We start from the raw sequence: 11,448 nt of genomic DNA on the forward strand, positions 1-11,448 counted from the left end.
GGCTGGCCAGACTCTAGGGTTCATGTGTTTGGGGTGATGGGCTGCAGGCGGGTCAGGGACCAGTCACCGGAGGAGTTGAGAGGATTCTAGGCTGGCAGGAGCCAGGGGTTCCGCATGAGACTCGCGTGCGTTTCTCCTCGAGCGCCCCCTTCAGACCCACGTGAGTCCTGCGGCGGACGCTTGGCAGCCCTGCGGTCAGTGCAAAGCGCCTCTTTCCCCTGCCTAAAGCCTCTCGCCCGCCTCGGGCACTGAGCGAGTCCTACCCCCGCTCCGCGCCCGGGGCCGGATTCCTCGCGAGGCGGAACCAGGGGCGGCGGGGAGCAGGTTTGCAGCCGGCCGCAATTGCGGGCGCACCACACTGGCGGGGACCTGAGAGGAGGCGCTGCTGCTGCTGCTGCCGAGGCGCCCCGCAAAAGCCATGCTGGCGGCAGCCCGCGGGGCGGTGCGCCTGCTCCCCAGAGTGCGGGGCGCAGCGGGGAGCTCCCTGCTCAGGTAGGGCCAGGGATACCCTGCCCTGGGGCTCGCCGGCCGGCCGACCGGTCCCCCGCCCCCAGCCGGCGCGTGTGGCCCCTGTGACCCCACCTCCTGCCGGGCCCGTGGCAGCGCCCCTCTGCTGCACGCGCTGTCCTCGCGCGAGGAACGTCGGGCGCGTGCGCGCCCCCCCCCCCTCCCCCCAGTGATACGTGGTGCCGGCCGCTCCCCGCACGCGGTGCCCCCCTTGGGCGGAGTGGCCACGCCCATGGGGAATGCAAAGGCGTAGTAGCCAGTGGGCCCCTGCATGGCATGCTCTGATCCAGCAGCCCGTGCCCTGCCCTGTTCTGGGGTCCTTTGCCATAGGTGCCTTCCACCAGCGTGGCCCTTGTTGAAATTTCCTGGCCTTTCACGTGTTGCGCCATCTTGATCTGCCTGGCTGCCCTCACTGCCAATTGTGGGTGCTGCCCTCCTGGAAGCAGCAGGTCCCAGCATGTGATACATGTTCCTTGGCATCGGGATGGAGTTTTGCAAAAGAGTTGGCTTGAGATGGAGTATTACACGCAAGCGTTGTGGTACCAGTAGGCTTAGTCTGGGCTCAAGCGAAAGGGCATGGACAAGTTGGTGGCTCAGACTTTGACAGATTGTATTTCTTTTGTAGCAGGCTTCATAGACCCTGAGAAACTGTATCACCCTGTTCCCAAAAGTGAAGCTGCAAATGCTCCCTAGTCCACAGAATCAGTTATTTTTACTTTTCAAATACATGGTCATTTGAATTTGAGACATAATTAATTTGTGGGGGGTTTTTTAAAGTGATTTTTCCCCCTGGTGGATTCAAACTTTCGAACAGTGCAAAATTTGGACCGTTATTGGGCTGAAAAGGTTCATATTTGTTACAGTTGAATTAGTGCCAGGCACCACTACTCGCTCAAACAGTTGAGGATGGACTGAAGATTATTATAATATCAGGGGGTAGCTGTGTTAGTCTGTATCCACAAAAACAACGAGGAGTCCCGTGGCACCTTAAAGACTAACAGATTTATTTGGGCATAAGCTTTTGTGGATAAAAAACCCACTTCTTTTACCCACGAAAGCTTATGCCCCAAATAAATCTGTTATTCATTATAATGTATTTATGCAAATGAAATTGTTAATAAAAGGCAGTCTACAAAAGCTATATATTAACATAATTGAATTTGATTCTTCTCATGCTTTGTATTCCTTTTTTCTTTAGTTCTCAGCTGTCCTGGACCATTCATTTTCGGGGAAACCATTGGCAGACTTCTATGCTGGCATTTCAGGCGTCCCTCCCCATGAGGTAAAATACAATTTATATTGTATTTCACAGAATAGTTTTCAGATGTTCACATCCTCTTTACAGGAAGTTAGGAAAAATTTAAATTATTCAAATGAATAGGCGCACATATATATTTCTACATTATGAGGCATAGATATAAAATAAAGTAGAACTATTAGACTCTAGTGTAGTGTTTAATTCCCATATATGTAGCTAGTGTTCTGAATAACATTTTAGTGTTAATGGTTAGTTGTATTTACTCATAATTCCTCAGTTATGAAGGCATGTAACGTAAGGGTGTAAATGTTTGGAGATATTCTGGTTTAAACAATTTTCTAGTTTTTCCTTTTGAACAGTAGTTGAAATGTAGCACTAGCTGCACTAAAACTACTTGAATGTACTTTTTCTACATTTATAGATGTATAGTATCAGTTTGCATGCCACCCTTTTCTTAATACAGCTTGGTTAAAATGACTCCATAGTTAGTAACTATACTGTACGACTTCTGTTTCAAGCCAACATCCAAATATAAAACCTGTCTGCCTATACTGTATTGTGTATGTAGTATAAGGAAGCAGCCTGGCTTGGTGGACTGAACGCCAACCAGGAACACCAGAGTTTTAAACCTGACTGACTTATTCTGTAGCATTGTGCAAGTCACTGATCCACTTGTCTTGGTTTCCCTATCTGTAAAATGGGCATAATACTTCAGAGTGTTGAATTAAAAGTAATAATTAATATATTGATGCTTTGGGGAAAGTATGATCCAGTACAGACCCCGGATTTGGCTTGTATTATTAGAAAGAAATATGTCTCTCAGCCTGCTGAGTTTGTGCTAATTGAAGCAGGCCTGTTAGTTTGCAAGATCTGTGCTAATTGTAGAAGAACATCCAGAGACAAAGAGTCTGTTGTAAAAGTGATAAGATAACATGTTACAAATGTTTTTTTGAACTTAAGAACAAAATTTGTTGTTCGTTTACTTTTACATTCCTATTTTGCTTGGTTTTTTTTTTTTTTAATGTATAACAAGTGGCATGGATAGATTAATTGGAGTCTGTCATGCCCCAGTGATTTGAGAATAGTTATGTTAAAGAATGCATAGGTAATAAAATGTAGGAGGTATGTTAAGTAAAATAGGGTGTGATTGCGGATGTATGTTTGAATGAGTAATAAAAGATTGAAGTGCCAGCCTAATAAATAACACTACATCTAGAGGAAAAACCAATAGGCCAAAGAATGAGAATGCGTTGGGTAAGATAACTGGATTACCCTGAGGGCAAGCCAAAATCCACCCCGCAACTGCCCCAAGGACAGGGGGGCCAAAGACCAAGATAACAACAAGCCATCATTGCTGTGCCATCTGTGTGATTGACTGTAATTTCAAACGTGAGAACGGTGATTGATTATCACTTCAAACATAAAAACAGCATGACAAAGCAAACCCTATAGATTTGAATGAGGATGAATCCCTATAAAGATAGACTCTAAAAACTGGGAACTTTGAGTCTGGTTCTGCAACCACCCTCCAGGAGCATCGGATGCGCATCTGACAAGACTCGGCTCCACATGTCCTGGCCACCTGGCCAGTGACTTGGCACGAGCAACTTTAAGATTGGTAACTATAACAACCACCTTGCAGAACTTGTGTGAGTGAGTAGCATGTTATAGCTGTAACTGATTAATTCTTTCTGTATTCACAATAAACACAGCATATTGCCTTATCCCCTAAATAAGATCCTGCTGGTTTTCATTTTCTAAGTATAACAGGAGTGCTGTAAGGACTAATTAGTTAATGTTTGTAAAGTGCTAAGTATTCTTCTTCTGTGTACAGATTGATATAAGAAAATGTACTATATTACAGTTTATATTGATTTGCTGCAAGAATGCTTCTCAAATTCCCAGTATGTATAGATAAATATTCCCTATTAGACACACCCTTTTATTCTAGGATGGGTTTACTATAGAAACAAAAAGTATTAAGTATTGCATGAGTATACACAGATACAAAATTTTTAAATTAATTTCCTCTGCTAGAGCAGAACCGCGGAAGAAAAAGAAGATAGATCCAAGGAGAGAACAAGCACAAAAGGACCGTATGAAGAAAAAGATAAAAAAGCTGGAAAAAGCTGCCCTGGAAATGATTCCCATTGAGGATTTTGTAACACCATTCAAGTTTTTGGATGCTTCAAGGTATGGAGAACTGTTGGCTTTTACTTTGGGGTTGATAATGAACTGAAGAAGTGCAAACAACAGTGAAATACCCTCTACCTACTAATACTACCCTGTTGCCCATAAGCTGCCTTGTGCTAGATACAAGGGAGTCAGTTTTGAGATAAATAGTTAAAGGATCAAGAAATTTGTGACTTCTGCAACTCTAGAATATTTTTTCTTGAGTTGTTTCTCCTTCTACAAATTGCTTTTGAAACAGTGTTTTGTGTTTGTAATGAAAAATTGTAATTCTGGGTGTGGGATACAGAGTTGTTTTTTAAAAAACCTTTTGATAAATCAGATGGGATCAGTCTAAGACTTTATCTCCAATTCCAAGTGCTGAGATGGACTTTGGAGGAGTTTCTGGAGGGCTCAACGATCTATCATGAGAGGAGGGGCAGCAGACCCTTCTCTCTGATTTTTGGAATGTTCTGCTTCACACATGCAAAAACACATCAATGTAATTTGTTTGGTGGGACTTTTGTTCCCATTTTAGATTCATTTGTATCCCTGTTCTGGCACCTGGTAAGGGGAGTGTTGTTTACTGGTTGGAACAAGAATTTTAGAATTATAAGTCCTAGGTTCTACTCCCTACCTACTCTGCCACTGACTTTTGGCAATGTACTAGTTGTGGCTGTGTCGGTCCCAGGATATGAGAGACAAGGTGCGTGAGGAAATATCTTTTATTGGTCCAACTTCTGGTGGTGAGACACAAGCTTTTGAGACCCCTAGAACTGTTCTTCAGGTCTGGGAAAGGAATTCCCAGTGTCACAACAAAATGCAAAGTGTTTAACAGCCCACTGACCTGCTTGTTACCCCTAACAAAGGCCCTGGCTTCTTTATGCAGAAAACTCATTACTGTGCCACAGGTGGGCCATGGAGTTTTTATAGCATGTTGGGTGGGCCTCAGAAAGAAAAAGGGTGTTGCAAGGGACCATTCAAGATAGAGTGCCCCATTAACACCTCTCCAGTCAGAGAACAAAAATATGGGGTTAGTGTAGCAGGCAGCCTGCGGGCCCAGTGCATGCTAAAAAAAATTCAAAATTTGCCATTCTGGTCTGAAAGGGGGGCAGAGCTGGCTGAGGGGGAGACACCATCTGGCAGCCTGCTGGAGCACTCCTGCTAGCAGGGGGCTGGTGAGTGCCATAGGGGGGCAGGCTGAAGGAGAGTGGATCTCTGGGCAGGTTTTTGGGGTGAGAGGGCACTCTGGGCAGTGAGGGGGCACTTTGAACTAGGAATTTGTGGGGGTGCTGCAGCAAGTTTTAGGCTGCTCAGCCCCGCGTGGTGGCATGTGGGTGCCACCTGCCCACTTCTGGCCCCGCTCTGTGGAGGGGTCTCAGGGTGAGGGGCGCTGGGCATAGTGGACTTTGGGGGGCAGGGGCGCTGTGGTTCTCAACCTGCATTGGCCCACAGTGATAAATAGGTTGAGAACCACTGGGTCAGTGGGTTACAGATTATTGTAATGAGCCATAAATCCATTATTTGTAGTGTCTAGCAGAGTAATAAATTTAAGCTCCCATACATTATGCGCTAACTACTTATGCTAAACAATCTGTTTCACCTTGCATTTTTCTGTGACCTGGGAGTTCCTTTCCCAGATCTGAAGAAAAGCTCTGTGTGGCTCAAAAGCTTGTATTACCTCACCCACCTGGTCTCTCTAATTACTTTGGGCAAGTCTTTAAGCTCCTGTTCTCTTACCTTTAAAAAAGATAACTACCTCAGGTGTATTGAGGAATGTTTGTAAAGGAATCTTGCAAAATTGCCACAAAGCTTAGGTACAAAATCTTCTCCCCCACTCTCCCTGTGGCGGCAATAGAGAGAACATGAATGATCTTTTACTTGTTTGTTTAGAAACAAACAGATGAATGGGCAAGTGGAATTTGCTGTTAGATAGTGCAGTAGTATCCTCCCATGAAAGACCCTACATAAAGGCAATCCAGAGTATTGTGTGTTTGGGCCAACTTGCCTCTTTGTATCTCACTGTAGTTTTTGTTAGATGCTTGCTCTTTGGGATGTCAGCAGCTTCTGTGTTAAAATGTTCTTTCACGTTTGCCAGAGTGCGAGATATCTCCCCGCTGTCCTTTGAGGAGAGTGAAAGGCGAGCCCTGCTCCTGAAGAAGTGGGCCCTGTACAAGCAGAAAGAGCATGAGGCAGAGATGGAAACACTGAAGTCTCTTATGGCAGCTCAGCAGGAGGCACTAGAGGAATTGCGTCTCGAATCAGAAGAACTTTACCAAGCAGCAATAAGACGAGATGATGACCTGTTTCCCTTTGAGAAGGAGGGGCCTACTTACACACCACAGGTTCCTGGCTATGAGGCTCCTGAAGGGAAATGCATCGACATTACCAAAGTGTACACACAGTGAGATCAGAAGATTGTGCCACGCAGCTGCATTAGAGGGCATGACAGGAGGACACAATGGGATGCGACTAGACTATTTCTTTCGCTTTTTCAAACATCCCTATGCAGGTGGCTGTCAAAAGAAAATAAAAACACCACCTGTCCTTGTTCCCTTTATGCACATGGCTGTCAAAAGAAAATAAAAACACCACCTGTCTTGTTCCCTTTCTTTTTATAACTGGCCATCTTGACAATAAAACCAAAATACTTTAGAACCCCGTTTATCTAATCCTCCCTTAGCCAGTTCTCTGCATTTACCGTGACTCCAGGGCCAGAAGCAGGCAATCTCTCCTGTAGCCATTAGATGGTGCTGTGGCATAGCATTTTCCCATTCCCTGATTTATTCAGAGTTTTGATTATTGGATCTGGCCCTGGTCCCAATTAGACCACATAAACAGGGTACTACTCTACTGTATTTTTGTGCCACAAACTGAAGCATGGTCCCATGTAGGGACATTTTTCACTTATGGAATATTTTTCCCCTTTCATTTATTCCTGAGTAACAATTCCTCACTCTGGACAAACCATAGTTCCTGAGGGTATAATTATGCCATGAAGAAAAATTGTTAAAGCGATCGTATGTCAGTCTGCTGTAGTGGGAAGATAATAACTGTCAATTTCTCCTTTAGCTCCAATTCAGGTTTTGCTGAGGTGCCTGTGTACAAATCAAGGGGAAAACAGATACGACATGTATCACAACAAAGTAAATATAGCTGTTTATACTGCATGGCTAATGTGATAAGACATTCCATTTTAACTGATTTGCTTAAAGCCATAAGACTTATCTTTGAAAGTCACTGAAGTCTTTATTTTTCTGATAACTTTTAATGCTTTCACAAACATATTTTAAGAACAAAAACTGCTTGAGAATAATTTTGCAGGGGCAAACGGCTGGCATAGGTCAACTTTATTTTCTGTCTGCTGCCCCCTGGCACACTGTTAAGGATGACAATAGTGGATCTGTACAAACTGGTTAGGTTTTGTTTTTTTTCCAAATACTAGCTGCTTGGGCTGTCCTGATTACTCTAATTTCTATTGCCAATGGAGAGGGATATTTTAGTTTTTTAATTCCTCACCTGGCCAGCCTGGTCTTGGGCATGCCAAAATGGCAGCATACTTAGCCCATGTGAAGGAAGGGGGGTGGCTCTACTAGCAAGAGCAGCCAGGCTACATGAGTGTGTGCTGTTTCAAAGCAGCAGGCATTGTCCTTGTCTGGATGGATGGTAAAGGGAATGAAAAAGGCAGAGGACTGTAGCAGACAAGAATCAAACTGAGCACCTGAACTATCCTTTTAAAATATTTACATCTCAATAAGATGTTTCTTAAACACCATTAAATGTACCCCAAAATAGGCATTAATGAGGTGGGTGGCTGCTGTGAGCAGAAGTATAAGCTGAGAAGTCTCTCTCCTTTAGAGGCTACAGTCTTATTTCAGAATCACATGGCAGAAAAATAGCATGGGCCTCACATCTGGTATATGAGGGCCAAATATGGTAGGTAGTCTTATTACTTTGGTTTATCTTGACCAAGAGGAAGGTACCAGTCCCTTGGTGGGCTCTTCCTGAGCTTCCACACTGGATCATACTTTTGTTTTTCCAGAATCCGGGCTCTTTCACTCTTGCATAGGGATTCCTGCAATGCATGACAATATGATACTCAACACTCAAACACAGTGTGCTGCATTTTCAAAGCACATTATAGACATTAACTACTCACACAACAACTCAAAAAGAAAAGGAGTACTTTTGGCACCTTAGAGACTAACAAATTTATTTGAACAAAAGCTTTTGTGAGCTACAGCTCTCTTCATCGGATGCATGCAGTGGAAAATACAGTGGGGAGATTTTATATACACAGAGAACGTGAAACAATGGGTGTTACCATATACACTGTAAGGAGAGTGATCAGGTAAGGTGAGCTATTACCAGTGGCGGGGGGGGGGGGGGGGGGCGCAGAACCCTTTTGTAGTGATAATCAAGGTGGGCCATTTCCAGCAGTTGACAAGAACATGTGAGGAACAGTAGAGGGAAAATAAACATGGGGAAATTAGTTTTACTTTGTGTAATGACACATCCACTCCCAGTCTTTATTCAAGCCTAATTTAATGGTGTCCAGGTTGCAAATTAATTCCAATTCAGCAGTCTCTCGTTGGAGTCCATTTTTGAAGTTTTTTGTTGAAGAATTGCGACTTTTAGGTCTAATCGAGTGACCAGAGAGATTGAAGTGTTCTCCGACTGGTTTTTGAATGTTATAATTCTTGACGTCTGATTTGTATACATTTATTCTTTTACATAGAGACTGTCCAGTTTGACCAATGTACATGGCAGAGGGGCATTGCTGGCACGTGATGGCATATATCACATTGGTAGATGTGCAGGTGAACGAGCCTCTGATAGCGTGGCTGATGTGATTAGGCCCTATGATGATGTCCCCAGAATAGAAAGACTCCAATGAGAGACTGCTGAATTGGAATTAATTTGCAAACTGGACACCATTAAATTAGGCTTGAATAAAGACTGGGAGTGGATGTGTATATTCCTGTACAAATAATTATCTTTTCAAAAGATCATTACTTTTTAGGGCAAAAACCCAAACCATAAGGCCTACATTTTCAAAAGTAGCTATTGGTTTTGAATGCCTCAATTTTGGGGGATTCAGTGTTGAGATGCTTTCAAAGGGCCTTGTTTTCAGACAGTACTGGATGTCTGCCCTCTTAAAATCAGGCCTCTCTACTGTCTCAAGTTGGGAACACAAAGTGTTACTTTGAAAATTTAGGCTTAATGATCCTGATAAACAAAGCTTTAATAATAGTAGCACTAACACCACTATGATATTTATTTCTGCCTCAATGGTATTCTATTAAGTTAGGTTGTGTTTTTTCAAATTCTCCTTTTATTGGCAAGACAGCACAATTGAGGTTTCTAGGAGAGATTTGAATGAGGCAAGGAATATAGAGAACTGGCGTGAGGTTGTGGGCATAGGCGACAGAAGCATAAAAAGGCAGGCATTGGAGAAGGAAACGGGAAAATTAAGGCTGACATTGTTCATGGAGTGGAAGGGAGAAGGCGGAGAACATGAAAGGTGGCAAAGTCAGAGCCATATACTGTGCTGAATGACGGATGTTGGCTCTTAAAAGCAATGACAAAGCTTGAACGTGAAATAAGATAATGGGGAGCTAGTGGGGAGAGCTGAAGAAGGGATGATACAGTCAAAACAACAGGAGAGGAAGATGATTTTAGTGACAACATTTTGTATGGATTAGCATGGTGAAAAAAGCAAGACATTTTTACCTCTACAGTTTTGAAGAAAAGATTGTGGATTGAAAAGGACAGTGGCAGGCTATTTAGGCTCAACATTTAGTTATTTTTAAAGGATTTGTAAAATCTTATAATGTTGCAGTTGTTAGTCCCCTCTCCCAGAAACAAAACAAACCCAAGAGTTAAACGTATTGGAAAATTATCCAACAACATCTACATAGTGCCTCACAAACATAGAAAAGGCCTGTTCTCATCACTGACATAACTATTGTTCAATATACATTACACCAGCCTTGTGACAGGCTTGCCCACTCAATTGTGGAAGTACTTTATATTGATACATTAGAAAAATCTAATTGTTTTTCTTTATTGTGGTATGGGTGGCTGAGTAGATTTTTTGTGGGGGAAGGTTAATGCTGATGACCATGGTGCATGCATGATGCACAATTTATTTTTTATACCATTCTTAATACTGTCTTCAGTTTGGCATTCATCATACCTTAGCATCTGGACTTTTGCTTTTTTCCCACTTTCTGCAATTGCCATAGTCTATTTTCCACTGTTCACAGGAGGGCGCTTCCCCATACGTATAATAGTTATGGAATAAATTACGGATGCCCTTACAGTGTTTCCATTCAGACCAATAATCCTCACATGTTCGTGGAGGCTGGTAAAATAGCAAAAAAATACGTTAAGAAGACACTTGCAGGAGAAGAATCATGATATTTGGACTCAGCAGTAAGGAACAAGATGTTTCCAAGTTTAAAAATGCCCAGTCTATGTTGTCACGGTGGGAAATCAAACCTGTCCCATTCATTTCAGCTGTCTTGATGGGGGTATTTTCCCCCCATGCTGTCTCAGTGTATTGTGTTTTGAGATTAAGTACTGTGCTATTGTTATTTCTTTACTCCTCTGTCAGGAACCAAGTGTGCAACTGTCGTTGTTACTTTGCTGTACAGAGGCTGGGACAAAGAGGCTCTGTCTCGTGGGAGCGGGCCACAGGAACCATTGCATTATGAACAAGTAATCCAGAGATAAACACTCAGGGTAAGACTCAATTTTTAAGGACTAGAGTTTGGCTACTAATATTCTTCTACCTGATCAGTTTCATCCTGAAACATACAACAGGGCGTTTTCCGACTGCTCAGAGCACCTGAGCCAGTAGCCGGAGTGCTGGGCCCTGCTCTCAGCCTTGGCCACCGGCTCACGGTGGGAGTCTGGGCCCACCCCTTATCCCGGGAGTGTCAATTACACCCTCAGCACACGGGGGCAATGGTCCTCCCCTCGCTACTTGGGGCGGGCGGTTTGGCAGCCCGCAGGGAGGGGATCAGGCGCCCGGAGACCCCGGCCGCAGGCCACCGCGCACAGCTGGGCCGCTAGGAGACGGACGGGGATGGCCCGGCCTGTCATGACCTCGACGGGCCCCAGGCTGCCCGCCTCACTCCCAGCCGAGCGCGCGCGCCCGCTCACTCACTCACCCTCCACACGCCGCCGTCAGCCATGCTGCTGCCCGGCGCCGTGAGCCCAGCCCCACGCTGAGCTCATCAAACCAATCGGACAAGGGTGTATGACGGATTGCTCCATCCCAGCCAATCGCCAGCAAGCGTGTAAAACTACGTTTTCCGGCCGCGTGAGCCGGAGGGGCCGGAAGGCCGAAGGTGAGCCAGGTGTTGCCACGGCTACCTGTGCTCCGCCCCTGGCTGGGGAAAGCCAATGACGAGACAAGAACTGGTCTGAGCGACGCAGCGCTGAGCCACTCAGCATTCTCCTGCCTCCGGCGCGGAGCAAGCGGGAGATTGGGCAACCTGGGCCGA

The 11,448-nt window shown here is 44.6% G+C and overlaps 2 protein-coding genes across 5 annotated transcripts; one reads left to right on the forward strand and one right to left on the reverse strand.

Annotated features, from left to right (window-relative positions):
* The first annotated feature begins 326 nt into the window (after positions 1-326).
* Positions 327-6,539, forward strand: MRPL40 (mitochondrial ribosomal protein L40). Of its 2 annotated transcripts, none has more exons than XM_007054933.3 (4): positions 327-492; positions 1,706-1,789; positions 3,803-3,958; positions 6,033-6,539. In XM_007054933.3, the coding sequence occupies exons 1-4, from the start codon at positions 419-421 to the stop codon at positions 6,340-6,342; spliced, it is 624 nt and encodes a 207-aa protein (XP_007054995.3). In that variant the 5' UTR covers positions 327-418; the 3' UTR covers positions 6,343-6,539. The 2 variants fall into 2 exon arrangements, with proteins under 2 accessions (XP_007054995.3, XP_043385221.1); XM_043529286.1 differs by lacking the exon at positions 327-492 and adding an exon at positions 778-1,034.
* On the reverse strand, positions 2,768-11,310 carry C15H22orf39 (chromosome 15 C22orf39 homolog). 3 transcript variants are annotated; one of them, XR_006285966.1, is made up of 5 exons: positions 11,113-11,289; positions 10,134-10,301; positions 7,888-8,009; positions 6,530-7,032; positions 2,768-6,476 (listed from the first exon to the last, which is right to left on the reverse strand). XR_006285966.1 is itself a non-coding variant. In XM_043529287.1 (4 exons), the coding sequence occupies exons 1-4, from the start codon at positions 11,134-11,136 to the stop codon at positions 7,014-7,016; spliced, it is 333 nt and encodes a 110-aa protein (XP_043385222.1). In that variant the 5' UTR covers positions 11,137-11,289; the 3' UTR covers positions 6,031-7,013. The 3 variants fall into 3 exon arrangements, 2 of the variants coding, with proteins under 2 accessions (XP_043385222.1, XP_007054996.1); XM_043529287.1 differs by having other exon boundaries at positions 6,031-7,032; XM_007054934.4 differs by lacking the exons at positions 2,768-6,476; positions 6,530-7,032 and having other exon boundaries at positions 7,159-8,009; positions 11,113-11,310.
* Positions 11,311-11,448: the final 138 nt, after the last annotated feature.

Source organism: Chelonia mydas, chromosome 15 (assembly GCF_015237465.2).
Source record: "Chelonia mydas isolate rCheMyd1 chromosome 15, rCheMyd1.pri.v2, whole genome shotgun sequence".
NCBI lineage: Eukaryota > Metazoa > Chordata > Testudines > Cheloniidae > Chelonia > Chelonia mydas.

Excerpts from the sequence above, each read along its gene's own strand:
- MRPL40 (XM_007054933.3), top strand. The coding sequence starts at position 419 with ATGCTGGCGGCAGCCCGCGGGGCGGTGCGCCTGCTCCCCAGAGTGCGG. Across the intron at positions 493-1,705 it reads GCGGGGAGCTCCCTGCTCAG|TTCTCAGCTGTCCTGGACCA; the intron begins GTAGGGCCAGGG and ends TTTTTTCTTTAG. Across the intron at positions 3,959-6,032 it reads AAGTTTTTGGATGCTTCAAG|AGTGCGAGATATCTCCCCGC; the intron begins GTATGGAGAACT and ends CACGTTTGCCAG.
- C15H22orf39 (XM_043529287.1), bottom strand. The coding sequence starts at position 11,136 with ATGGCTGACGGCGGCGTGTGGAGG. Across the intron at positions 10,302-11,112 it reads CTGACGGCGGCGTGTGGAGG|CCTCCACGAACATGTGAGGA; the intron begins GTGAGTGAGTGA and ends CTATTTTACCAG. Across the intron at positions 8,010-10,133 it reads GCAAAAGTCCAGATGCTAAG|GAATCCCTATGCAAGAGTGA; the intron begins GTATGATGAATG and ends CATGCATTGCAG.